This window comes from Selaginella moellendorffii, unplaced genomic scaffold, assembly GCF_000143415.4.
Source record: "Selaginella moellendorffii unplaced genomic scaffold, v1.0 SELMOscaffold_68, whole genome shotgun sequence".
Classification (NCBI taxonomy): domain Eukaryota; kingdom Viridiplantae; phylum Streptophyta; class Lycopodiopsida; order Selaginellales; family Selaginellaceae; genus Selaginella; species Selaginella moellendorffii.
Window position 1 is genome coordinate 839,171 of NW_003314329.1, and position 13,871 is coordinate 853,041.

Below are 13,871 nucleotides of genomic sequence, written 5' to 3' on the forward strand. Positions count from 1 at the left end.
CATCGCAAGCTAGATTATAGGATCGATCACGAGCTAAGCACCTTTTAAATGAAAATCTTCGTTCTTTTGTGCCGTCTTTTATTTTAAAAAATTTTCAGAGTGTTCGTGGCCCAAGCAGCATAAAGGTTACCTGGGCTGGACTTAAACACATGATAAAGCACCACATTTCTATCTCTTTGCATAGTCACAAATGCATAGCATGGTCCATCACAGAACTTATCTAGCGACCATATAACAGCCTGACTTGGGGTCTCTTTGACGACCATGTTCCCATTAAGTTCGACTGTGAGATAGCAATCGACTCCTCCTCTCCCACACACTCCATTCGTCCAAACTTGCCCCCGGTTTGCCTCATTCAAAGACAAGCTACAATCATCCTGGAGCTTGAATGTGTAGATCAAATTCGGGGCCTGGAGCTCAAAATTTCGATGAAGACCATTGTAGAAGATGTTGTCCAGCGTTGTCAATTTTGCTTGGCAATCGCCTCGATCGCTTCCAAATAGAATCTTCGTTTGGTTGTGAAGTGTTTCCATCTGTTGATTTGGTGCTATGCGATATTGGACTCCAAACATCTCGGAGACTGCAAGCATGCTGCTAGCTAGAAAGGCTTGCATTTGACCTCTTGTATACATTACTAGGTTTTGGATTATCAGTTTGATAATAAAGCCTCTCACTCTGATGGTGTTACCTGGATTGACATGGCAGAAATCCAGATTCGGGCCTGTATGATAAGCCAAGATGACGATGTCGATCACAACGTTATTTGTCACAATGATTTGATCAATATAAGCTCCCCCACTCTCATAGTAAGTATTGTCGTCGAAAATGCTCAGATTTTCAATCACTGCATCTAGAATCATAGTGACATCGGCTAGTGTTATAGCATTGTGCTGGTCAGAGAATTCCCAGCGCATGGCTTGAACAACACTAAAAAAGAAAAAAAGTGCTGAAATGAACTTCATATTCACAAAGATTGAATGATAATTTAAACATATCAAGATAAATTACTAATAATAGTCAACCAATTATTAATCATGAGGAACAAGGTTCAGAAATACAAAAATAATAAATTTAAATAAAAAGGAATGGATAAAACTTAAGAATCATCATTGACTTTTTATAGACCACGCCAATAAAAACCAAACAAAAAAAGTGTGTTTTCTCTGCTCTGGATATGTCTTGTGGTCCTATGACGTACTTGGCACCCAACCAAGTTCACAACAATCATCCAGCCATTTGTATGCCGGAGGTCTAGACTGAGCCCCAATGTCCAGCTTTGACATCAACCTATCGAATCATCGATAGCACACATGGAGCTGTACATCACTGCATTTTGATATATAACGCGTGTAATTCCAACGGCCAGAGACCAAACTTCAATAATACTATTGGATTAGAGACATTCTCCATGCGCAACTCCATCTAAAAGAATTGATTTTGCAAGTCCTCCACCTGATCCCACGAAGATTAGCCATCCCAGGATTGTTGTGACCTCACAAACACAGCATAATAGTGGTAACTTGGTTAGAAAGAACTGGTGTTTTGCACTCCAGCTTGTGACCTGAGCAAAATGGCAATCTGATTGCAATGCAACAAGCAGCTGCAATTCAGTCAGCTATGCCTACTTTCCACGGATGGGTCCTATGTATTACATACCCAGTGTCCACTATGGTGAGCTGATCTCCCTGGTAGAAGCATGCTATATCTGCAGGTCTAACAAAACCCATGATTTGGGCTTTGGCAAGGTTTACTTCCATGCCCTGAATTCACTCGGCACATCTAAGTTGACTTACAGTCGTGCTGTTCAGCATATACATGTACATAGAGATACATGTCTGAGAGTTGGTACAGCGTAGGGACCTTGCTCTGCAACATAGTCTCTAGCACATCCATATAGATTGCGAACAACTTCGGTGAGAGGGGGCCAAACCCCCAAGCATCCGCTATTTGCAAATGCAAAGCCTTCTATAATTCCACTCTACGAGGGAGGTGGGGATTTGGAGTTCCAGCAGACGCCAAACCAAAAGATGCCATGGGACACAGTCGAAAGCTTTGGTTAAATCAACATAACCCAGAAGTAACACTTGGTTTGCATGAAACATAGCAGTTCAAACAAGATGCGAGTAATACTTGCAAAAGCCTGCTTGACCTTTGTGCATACGGCCCATTCTTCTTCAGCCAGGCTGGCAAACACCTTTGCAAAAGTGCAAGCGTCCAATCTACATATGAGGAGCCCAGCCCTACAGATTAAACAACGGAGCAAGTTTATCTGACACCTACCCAGGCCAGTCCAACCGCCCATAGCATCTCAGCGTGATCTGGTGCTTTAATCGCAAATAGGCAGCTCCTCAATGGTAGACATGGTAAACTCCGGTCCTTCCGAATTGATCTCTTGGAGAACATGCAAGTTGTCGCTATTCAACTTGGTGCAGATCTCGGCATGTTTTGGTGACACGGATCGGATTCATTTGGCAACCATCAAGATTCGGCAACTCTCGCAGGGTAAATGATTGGCCTTGGTCTATATTGCAGATTTTCGCCTCCTTGCTGTAGACACACTTTGGGACGTGACATCCCCGTTTAAAGGTTGTACAGGGTCAAGAACAGCTTCATGCACTGCAACTATCTCCACTCCGCGAATGCGGGCCTGTGGACGCTTGGGACAAGTAGGAAGACGGTGACCAGGTTCGCCGCAGTATATGCATACACCAAGGGAGATATGACATTGTCGTTCTTCAGGGAGAAGAGTATGGGACGCCGCATCAAGCTCCATGGGGGCAGGTCCAAATGGATCCCTGGCAGGCATCACAGAGCGCTCAGCAGGAGGTGCCATCACACGAGCAGGAACAGCAGCAGTTCGCCTCTTCGTGAAGACCCGCAGCAGATTCTCACTATTGAGTGCCTGATTCGGAGATCCGATGCCAGCATTTCGATGGCTTTGTGTTCTTCTTCGGCGCTCGGCTATGATCCGCGCGAGAAAAGAGAAAATGGGGGCCGGGCACTGGGATCGAGTTGAGTGCAGTCTGTTGTTTCAAGCGGATTTATGGGATCTCACAAAACATAGAGACCGGGAGGGCTCGGCGGTGAGGAAATCATCGAGCACGCCGAGGTCGAACGGAGTGGGATTGTCTGAAGGCACATTCGGGTAGAAAGTGAGATTCCTGGAAGAAGAAGCTGATCACTTCGGTGCAGCGCCTCGGATATGAGAGCGAGGGTGATCCTGCGAGAAAGAGTGATGCAACCACGGGGAAGAGGATGAACTTTGCGATGTTTGAGGAGTCGCCGTGAAGATAAACTTATGAAACATGCGGCCTGAAGAGGCCGGCCATGAAACTGGGCAGCCCACATGTTCCTCACTTGCTCTCTTGGCATGGAGCAAAAGCTTTAGCAAACTAGAAACTATAGCAGCCAGGAAGACGATATCAATGCACCTGATCTTTCCACCTGATGAAGAACAAAACGTAAAAACAATTCGACTTTTTCCAACCTTGGGAGAAATCTTGATCGAGGAGCAGCAAATGTTGGCACACATTTCATGGAGCCGGACATGCTAGCAATGTTTTCCTTTATTAATGAAATCGAGCAGTCCCAGAAAACCACATCGCATGATTTATACGAGAAATTGAACACCTCACCATAGACTGATATCTTCGTCACGCATCGTCACGACGCATGGCGATGCCGTAGCACTCCCACAACCTGGTGATAAACAGGTGCATCCGCAGGATCAATCCGCCGGGCTGAGTGGCAAAAGTTGATATCTTCGCCGTTCCCTGGACGAGGCTGAACTCTCCAGTCCCGCCGACGATGGCGATCTCTCTCACCTTCTCCGGGAAATGGTTCTGGCCCAAGAGGCTGATGATCCCCCGCCGGCCCTTGATCTCCACGGTCATGGTCTGCAGAAACGAGGTCGCGTTGGAATTCAGCGAGTCCCACACAAGCGTGCCCCGGGCGCTTCCCACAACCGTGGAGTTCCGCGAGGGCCTGGCGGTGAGGATATCATCCAGCACGCCGAGACCGAACGGGGTGGGATTGTTTGGGGGCACGATCGGATAGAAGGAGAGATCCTGGAAGAAGACGCTGATAACTTCGGTGCAGTGCCTCGGATACGAGGATGATCCTACGAGAGAGAGTGATGCAGCCGCGCAGAAGAGGATAAACTTTGGGAAGGCCGCCATAGCTGCAAGCGAGGAGATGAGATGGCTTGTCCGGTCGCAGATTGCTCGGGTTATAAACTGGTCGTCCCACATGTTTCTCGCTCGCCATCGGCGTTAAATTTTATTCGCCATTGAATGTTGGAACATGCAGACCATTAATTTGCTGTACTTGAAATCCTATTCAATTATCAGTAACATGAAGCAAAACTTTTTAATTTAAGCTTTAGAATATGCGGTCTCAGACAAGAGAAACTTGTGTTTTAGGGTTTATCCATCAAGGATCGGCTCTGCCAAATCGCGAATGTAGGCGATGGCGATCCTGGAGCTCGGGCGCGATTGCGTCCGCCAGGCCTCAGGTACGCGCTCGAGAAAGGCTTTCGCGCGGGCTTTTTGTTCTTTCCAGGCTGAGAGATTGCAATGCGGCAGCGCCAGGAGTATTCCGGGGAGGATTATTGGAGCTGCATTAGCGGCTTCTCTATGCTGTGAATCCAGCGCTTCCAAGGTGAGATTTTTATTAAAAAAAACGGAACGATTTTTTTTCATAAAACGTTGGCATGATCATCAGCTTTGCAGTGACAACGAGCATGGAGCAGGAAATACTCCCCATTCCAGAGGAGTTTCCCCCGCTGCCCGACTTTTTCTTTTCCACCATACGAAATGGTGCGAAAAACGATTTGTAAACAAGCTAGTTGTTGTTTTATTAGATTGTACTAGACAACGGTCTCCGAGTTTTCGTGCTCGAGGATCATGAGCTGGGACTTGTAAGTTCGGCTCTTGCTTTTGCGCTCAAGGAACTGATCCTTTTTATTTTTTCTGTTTCCAGGAAGGCGGAGGAAACTTAGAACCGGAAGGAAAGGTGATTGCTCTGTTTCTTATAATCTCGCGATGTTTCTGATATAAAATCTCACGTCTGCTGTGCAAAGAAGTGGAGGGACTGCGTTACATCCAAGCGATTCATTAGATTTAGAACTGGAGGTAAAGTTGTCAATGTACAAGCTATTTCTTATTTACTTTTCTATTTTGCAGTCCATGGCAGCTCGAATAGAAGCATCGTCCAGTGGTGGGAGTATGGGTGTCGGCTGTCGTTGCCTTGAGGACGACCTCAAAACTGTGTTTTCTATATTTTCAGATGGTATGGCCGTTGAAAACTTTGAATTCCTCCTGAGGTGTTTGTTCTGCAGTCGTCCAGAGGCCAACCATGCCTAGAGAGAAGCTAGAACTTGTTGGAGGACAGCTTCTGGGCTATATCTCTTGACGTAGGCGAGTAGCATCTGCAGGCGATCTTTTTAAAATATGTTTTCCTTCATCAGGCTGAAACTTCGGCTACAATCGGGTTGCAAAAGCTGCTGTATGGGGATAAAAGTATTTATGCTCGATTGCCCGAGCAAAACACGGTGAGATCCAGTTTTCGTAACGACCTGGTTGCATTTCACAGACAGGTTTTCCGGTGAGCCATTCCAGTTTTTCTTTGTGCTTCCGTCGTCATATTTTACTTACTGGCCTGACGCAGCTGTGTTAGGAATTTGGGGTGATTTTGACTCTTAGTCGCTGATTGAAACGGAGTTTTCAACATGACGGACGCCAGAAAACACAAGGAGCAAGCTTCTGTATGTTCGGCAGGACTGTGGAGCTTTTTCACCAGCAGGCTTTTACCAGTCAACACCATGCCCCAACTTGGTACCAGCATTTCTAAGCCAAATGTGTACCTCGTGGCTTAACTCAAGGGTATGCACAAGAATCACGAGGGTACTAAATAAGATGTGAATGTAGATATGTTCGTATGGGGGAGCTTGGAACTACGATTGCGGATCCTGATGTGTTTGCTTTGGACGTTTTCAACGGCGTGCTAAATGGTTTTGGGGGCCTCCTATTTGACGAGGTATAGTGCTTTTCTCAGTCTTGGTGATTGTCCTCAAAACGTTATCCTTGTAGATTCGATCGAAAGAAGGTCTGGCATATTCAGTAGCTGGAGGATGGAGTGCTTCGATCGATCACAGGGTTAGCTTTTCTGATTATAGATTTAAAGCAACGTTTTAAAATGTCTCGCTCAATGTTATATAAGGGTGTTTTCGTCGCCGGAGGAGAAACTCAAGTTCAATCTATTCCCAAGTTTCTAAAAGCCGTCAAGGCAGTTTTGGTGTCAATTGTCGAAGCACCTGTTCCTGAAGGCTAGATTTGTCGTGCATGCACTATTGAAACCCTTCCCTGCATTGCAGAGAAGCTGTCTCAAGCCAAAGAAGCTGCTGTAAATTCTTTTGTTTTCAATTATTCAAGTAGGTAAACTTGCGATTATATCTACCAAAGTTATCAACATTCGTCTTCTGCAGAGAATCCCAGCTAGCACGTGTCCTCATATACGATCTATTTGGAATCGATCAAAACCTTCCTCTCACTTACAAAAAGAAGGTTGAAGAAGTAACGAGCAATGACATCCTGGAAGGCGCAAGAAAACATCTTCATCCCGACTTGGAGCCAATTGTCATTGTTACTGACGCGAAGGCACTTGGGACTCAAATGCCACCTTTTGTGCAACTGCAAGGACGATAAAGCTACGCGCAGGCAAGTATTATTTCTGCTTTGCCATCAGAGAGTGGCACAATGGAGGACTTGGATTCCTACTCACAGTCTTTGTAGACAGGTACTTGAAGAGTCTGGAGTATCCAGTGGCATGGGAGTATCGCAGCAGATGAATGCTCGATCAAAGAGTAAAATTTCTTCTTGTGTTATGTTATCCTATGCCGCTTATTCTCTAAACAGGTGCTTTCGCCAGGTCGTCGACGAGATGATGGAACGAAGCGTACTTTCGTGGCCGTCGTGTACCCGCAGGCCATGGGAGCAGCGAGGAGATTTCTGTGAACATTCGTTTCAAAGCTTACCGGGTTCTTTTTGACACTTCAAAGTCCACTCTATGTCCTGTCCATAGTTGCCGGAAAACGTATGAAACTAAAAAAACGTAACGTTTTAAACGCGTTAAAAAACGCCGTTCTAAACTCCCAACGCGTTTGCACTATTTGCAAAAAGAGACAAAGGTTTCTTTAGGGTTTCTTCAGGGTTCATGCAGGAATTGGAGGACGCCGCGAATGCTGGAGCTGGAAGCATGTGATACGAGCAGAGCGGCACTGGACATGTAAGTATTGTCATGAGATTCAAGTGAGTGCGAGCACATCTTGCTGGAGTTCGGGCAAGAGGTGTGAAAACGTGCAAGGCAATGAGGGAGATCCCTTATGAAGTTCTTAAAAAAGCTCGCAGCAGTTTTTCCGATTTCGAGCTAGCAGACCCAGCAGATGCCGATGATGGGCATCTGCTGCAGCAAGCCTCACAGGGTTCAGGGGGGCCAGTAGAATCTATGGTGGCAAGCACAGAGAACTGGTCCAGTGCTGGGACAAGCAAATGGCTTCTTCTTTCATTTGTTTTAATATGTTATTCGGTTGGGTTTTATAAGCTTAATATCAGATTAAAGTGTCTTTCGTAAATATTAGTGTTTTCTTAATCATTTTAGGCTTTAACATGTAAACGTTTGATTGTCCTGAAAAAAACGTTTTAAACGGCGTTTAAACGTGGACGCGTTTGAACGTTTGCACGTCTAGCTGCAACTATGGTCCTGTCTCCTCGGGTCGTGGTAAATCCTACTGATATTTTTTATGATTCCTGTTGTCGGCTGGATCAAGAAGATCATGAGCAGTGTCTCCTGAGCAGAAAATGTGGCTGGTGGATCGTCTCCTCATTTTCACGCTCAGCCTCTTCGCTACACCAGCTATTACGTGTAGATCGAAGATAAAATAAGCTCTCATCTCAACTCGACAGGGTTCTTGAGCCTCAACTGTGGAGCGTTACCCGACGACACCCTTGAAGCTACAAACGATCTCAAATTGTTTTGGATTCCAGCAAGGCTCAACCTCGGAGTAGTTTCGGATTCAGATATCAGGTGTTTCTCAGAATATTTGTGTTTCCTTTTCTCGAAACGGTAGACTGAAAACCTGTTTTTCCAATTTTTTTTTGGTTTTTTGCATAAGCTGTCTCAGTCGCAGCACATCCTTACGATATAATAAAGTTTCTCTAATGATCAGAATTTTTCCCTACTTATACGTACTTAGATGTCCTTGATGTTGGACGGAGTCTTGTGAGGCTCGTTTCAAAAGGTCTATTTTAATGCAAATGGACTTTCAGAAACATTTCAAAGTCTACTCTCCTTGTAGTTAATTTTTCTATTACCACAGTTTGACGCTTGGTATCCTGGCCAAGTATATTTATGAAAGAAAACAAATTTAAAATAAAGTGCCTTTAATAACCTTATGCCAAGAAACCATTTGGTGGCCACTGCCATTCCTTCCTTTCATCCAAGGCTAAATGGTTTGTGAACAAAAGAAACTAATAAGAAGTATTAGAGATACATTGTCAATGTTAAATTTAAAAGAAGGATGTTTTAATCACTTGGGATATAAGTGTATGATTATGATGCCATATACTAATATTAATGTAAAGTTCTATTTTGTTAAAGTGGGAATTGTCATTATCCCACTTGTAAAATAAGGTTTCCAAACCTTTATATAGTATATAAATATAACAAAATTCAATTGCATTAAGGCACATGCCATTTTATTTTAAACAAGGAAATGTCTACTCAATCACTTCTCCTCCCTCTGCCACTGCTTCACCTCTCTCTTCTCCTTGTCATCGTCGTCCAATTTCTTTCCATCCTTTTAATATTGGCTCAGTTGCTCCGAGTCTAGGTGGAGCCCAAGTCCCTATTCAATCTTTACTTTCCCCTTATTAATAAAATAACTTCGTAGACTTCCAATAACATGCTGTAACACTTCTAATATGATGCAAATCCTCTCAAAGAATTGTCTTTTAATATTAATACAATGGCATGGAACCCTATGCCATAATAAGTTACATTTTTAAATAAATACATGCCATCTCAGACTGTTCTTTTTTGCCTCCAACGCCTATACAATAATCTTGGAATTTCATCACTCTCCACACTATCAGGATTTAAACCCAATAGTAATGCCATCTCTTCTCTAATACGTCCACGCTCATGTTCAGTGGTCGAAGAACCCATCCGGTTGAGCAGATTATGGAGATGCGGATAGTGCTTGGCTAGACAATATACATGCCATAAATGATGACTGGTGTCTGTCCGATCAAATGGCTTCTAATATATCGTTCCATTTGCCATTTGGTTGATTTCTACAGCCACCTCCTGGACTGGCCAGTTCTCTATCACCATTGCTCCAAGCCGTTTTGCAAGGTCCCCCAGAACATATGGTTTCTTCTCCCTAGTTTCCATACTGCAAGAGATGGGGTGCATTGCATATGTGTGCGTGTTCGCTGCAGTTTTAATTGGCGAGTCATCGATGATAAGGATTTCACTTGACCTCGCAGTCCGGTTCATCACTACAGCCTCTGGCTTGACGAAGATGGGCTTGTTACCCCTCACATGGACCATAGTCAAGCAATCCTCCTGCGTTAGGAGAAAGTCAAATGGTAATATTACTTGCGTCTGATCGTGCATCATCTGTAGCAACGTTAATGCATTGTGGCGCATCATGGACGTCCAAACTCCCAATTGCAAATTGAACTCGGCCCTCTATTTTAAGTGTCGCATGGTCATTATTAGATCCTGCAGTTTCTCCCATATGATTAATGTGAATCTGTCTCTTTTGACCTACTTGCGACCGTAGGCTTTGGAGGGTGCAATGACATTCGAGGACGAGCCACGCTCATGGGAGAAAAGGACACTGTTCAGATCAAAAATGATACAGTACCTTCGTCGTGACTCTGAAATGAAATGCGTCAGCATAAAAAATGGTACAAGTCAATTTTACCATCTACAATATTAGCGAATGGTGCTCCCGATGGTCGTTGAGAGGGTTTTGGTCGAGGAAACGTGAAGGGCGGAAATACTCTCCTTTGCAATGTGGGGTCAATCGCATCCGATGGCGTGTGGGCACATGCCATTTCAGCTGTAGACTCTGGTACAACTAGCTCAATAGTGGCATGGGGTGGTTCCGATGGCGTGTGATCACACACCATTTCAGCTAGTGCCTCCGTTGGCAAAGTGGACATGACCGAACAGGCAGCAGGGGCAGTGTAGGGAGGTTCCAACGGCGCGTAGTCAGACGATTGGGCACACGTTGAGTCCGTTGGAAATGAGGATACGACCGGCTCGGTGGCTGGGGCGGCCTCATGTGGGTCCAATGGCGCCTGGTGACCGTCAGTTGGATACGTGGACAAGATTGACTCAGTGGTATGGGCAGCATCAAGTGGAGCATGGTCAGCTTGCTTGGCGTTGATATGGATAGTAGCCTCCACCAGCTCCGATATCACTTGGGCGCACTGCTGATTCTGAAGGATTGGACATACATTTCGACCCTTGCTTGGCACTATCCTTCTTCGACACTAAAGGCTAGAGTTTGTATCTTAATTCAACTGAATAATCTCTACTTACCATTTGCTCTGCGACCTACTTGGACAATGTTAGAAATGGTAAAAGGTTAGGAATGGATGTACTATTATTTACCTGATGGTTTGTCTTGTATGACCTTCCTCTGCTGCTCTTTGGCCACCTCAGGCTGGCCATCATTGTCATCATCGTCGTCGTCGTTATTGTGATCGTCACCATTGTGAGGACCATCCAAGTCCTTTTCGTCCTCCTCTTCTTTGTCTTCCTCTTCGTCCTTCTGCTCTTCCTGCTCATTATCTTTCTCTGGCTCCTCATCCCCCTCCTGCATTTCTTCCATAGGCTGCTCAGGCTGGATGGCTTGTTCTTCTAGGACCATCTTGGGAAAATCATCTGGCCGAGTCTCCATCTCAAAATACAAGACATCCATAGCCTGTTTTAGTGCGTGACCTAGGACCGTATCCTCACCCGACTGTCTTAACATGGTTTCTGCATGTTCTTGCACCCTTCGAAGACGACGAGATGAGAAAAACATGGCCCTAATTTGAAAAGCATCCCTCATCCATTATACCTCTCCATTGAGATTGGGGAAGGGGAGTCCGCCATAGGAATCTGAGTCAGGAGGTGGTGACTGGGTGCTTTCACTCAGCCCTTGATTTGCAATGAATGGCATGAGCACACACGCCATAACCGCGAGGCATTACCTATCATCTTTTCGTTGCCCTTCTTCCTTTTCGAATCAAATGCCTCTGATCCCGACGACTGTCCAACGTGCTCACGTGACCTTACCTTGTGCAGGTTGTGAGCTCGGCCCAACATGGGTATCTTCAACAGTAGTTGTTAACGCCGTTTCAGCATCTGGGGGTGGCCACACTCCTGCATACAGAGCTTGTGTTTAAACTTAAAGTGCGTACTCACCAGGTTCGCAGAGAAGATATTGTTTTTCTTTGGCAACTGTAATTATATGCTCCATTGAAGTCACCTCTTCAATGGAGTTTGTCACCGCAACACACGGGACACCCTTGAGTAGTGCGGCTCAAAAGAATAGTCCGCCACAGTTGTACTCGACAACGCATTTGCCCTTGGAGTCGGAAGCAGGTGACCCACCCGCTATTGCGTTGAAGACCCAGCTGAGCATTTCCCATGCTGCACTTGGAGCTTTCTCTGGATTTGAAAGCTCCATAGCCGTCTTCAGTTCCTCAGGCACGGGTAAATTGACCTCCCTCAAATCAATTCGATCGGCCTTGTCGAACGAAGCTAGGAAGTCACTCCAGTCCCACTCTGCTGCAAGACCAATAACAAGGGCGAGTGTGAAGATGCGGACATTTGTCGGTATCTTCTTCTTAGCCATTATCCTATGGATCTTCCGCATCTCCTTGCCTTTCAACCGAGCCTTCACCTCGTTCAAGGCCTTCCAGAACTTGTGATAGGATTCGGAGTCGTAGATCATATAGTGGACTGAAGATTCCACCTCTGCAAGTCCCACCATGAAGTCAATGATGGAGCTGACTTCGTCTGCATGAGTGATCTCCTCGTTTGTGAAGTCCATCACACAAAAGATGTTCTTGACCTGCTCATCTCCGCGGGAAATGATGCTCCTCCACCTTTGATCCTCATCCGAATTCACGTATACCCGGTAAGGTTCTCGATAGGCCTCTGCTGCGGGGTCGAGCTGTTTCTGAAGCCGGCGGTCGACATCCCTCTTAATGAAATTTGGATACTAATCCAACTTCTCAGCTTTACTTTTCGTGGCATCCCACAGCAGATCGATGAACTTGGGGGCCCCCTTCACGTACTCGTCGATGTCTTCATTTGAAAACTCCAGCTCTTCCATCATCTCTTGCGTGGTGTCAATGCTCACCCTCTCCACGGCCACTTGCTCGAAGATCCAATCCTTCAATAGCGCACGAGCTCTCAGAGTCGTGCACAAGTCCTCGTATGTCACAATATGGCCGGGAGTCATTTTGGTCTTGTTGAAGACTACCTCACCACGTAGAAGAGCATTAGCCACTGTCAGAAGGTCATCCTCGTCTAGAGACCGCGAGAAACGCAAGGCGTTGAGCTTCAAATCATTGGGCTTCCGGCCGTCCTCCACACCCATTGAGTTTAGCAACTCCCCGTCATGGTACCTCCTCAGCACATCTACCCATTTGTCAAAAACAACTTTTGTCGCGAGTAGAATGTGATGGATGCTGAGTGTGTTATTGACCCCCAGTGTTTTCGAGAGAAGACTCGAGAATTCCTGCAATGGAAATGGCGTGAGGCCACATGCTATGCCACATGCAACGAGGCTTACCTACCAGGCACTAGTTGCTAGTGCACGTCCTTGTCCTGGTTTTGTGGCTTCTTTAGTTGAGCCCAGAGCTTCTGTGTTTGTGCCAATGTCTCGTGCAGACCCGATTTGTAGCACGTTTCTTGCTTGACATTCTGCACGTGGGAGATGTATATGATAGATCGGAGGGGCGAGTTGCCTTTTATCAGGCGGACAACTCTTGTCTTGAAGACTTTCTTCACCTCCTCGCCCACCATAATATCCACAACTATCTCTTGCATCGCCAAACTAGAATGCTGCCCGGAGACGGCATAGAACCGGATGTTCTGATTGTCCAACACCTTCCTATTGATCAAGTCTGGAAACCTCATCTCGCCCTTCATTGTTCAGTAGTAGGGGATCACGTCTGCGATGTCGGGTGTTACTGGACTTGCCAGCATCTTCTGCTTCAGTTTCTCCACCCACTCATCAGATACTAGCCGGTGGTTGTATTTGCTTTGGATGTCGATGTGGCTCACGTCGATTGTATATACTTTGTTGGAATAGTAACAAGTACTATTATCTACGACGATTTTTGCTGCCTCTTCTTGCTCTTTCTGCTCTTTGCGGCTCTTCTTTTTGGTGGGTGTAGTGTTCAAACCCGAGGCAATGGCATCACCGAGTAGCTTCTTTTTTGGAGCAGGAGAGTCGGACGTCGGCTTGAGCTTGACCACCCTTTTCTGCTTCAGGGTAGTTTCCAGATCGACCCCCTTCCCCTTCGCTTCGCGAACTAGAGTCACTCTCAACGGCTCAATATTGGAATATAGTTTTTGAACATTGCCATAGGTGAGGTCTGTGGATTCCATGTGATCTTCATAGACCCGCAGCGTCTTTGAAATTATGGGCCTCCTGGACAACCTCTCCCTAGCTCCCTCTAGGAATTCCTCATAGCCGCTGCCCCCCTCCGGGAAGCCGCTAGGATGTGCAAGGTGGATCTTGAAGGCGGACGCTGTCTCTACCACAAGTGCTAGTCCATATTCTTGCATGGAACTGCATA

At 45.9% G+C, this 13,871-nt stretch overlaps 1 protein-coding gene and 1 long non-coding RNA gene across 11 annotated transcripts; both read left to right on the top strand.

The window, feature by feature from the left end:
* The first annotated feature begins 2,492 nt into the window (after window positions 1-2,492).
* On the top strand, window positions 2,493-3,448 carry LOC112340641. Its single transcript, XM_024659481.1, has 2 exons — window positions 2,493-2,502; window positions 2,587-3,448. Exon 2 carries the CDS (start codon window positions 2,612-2,614, stop codon window positions 3,014-3,016), a length of 405 nt encoding a protein of 134 aa, XP_024515249.1. The 5' UTR covers window positions 2,493-2,502; window positions 2,587-2,611; the 3' UTR covers window positions 3,017-3,448.
* Window positions 3,449-4,411: 963 nt separating this feature from the next.
* Window positions 4,412-6,695, top strand: LOC9653372. Of its 10 annotated transcripts, none has more exons than XR_002990197.1 (11): window positions 4,412-4,659; window positions 4,723-4,918; window positions 4,981-5,013; window positions 5,081-5,132; window positions 5,184-5,289; window positions 5,339-5,604; window positions 5,668-5,882; window positions 5,928-6,036; window positions 6,090-6,155; window positions 6,220-6,430; window positions 6,485-6,695. It is a non-coding gene; the product is annotated as an uncharacterized LOC9653372 (long non-coding RNA). The 10 variants fall into 10 exon arrangements; XR_002990200.1 differs by lacking the exon at window positions 6,485-6,695 and having other exon boundaries at window positions 5,339-5,413; window positions 5,468-5,604; window positions 6,220-6,449; XR_002990198.1 differs by lacking the exon at window positions 6,485-6,695 and having other exon boundaries at window positions 4,412-4,513; window positions 4,561-4,659; window positions 6,220-6,449.
* Window positions 6,696-13,871: the final 7,176 nt, after the last annotated feature.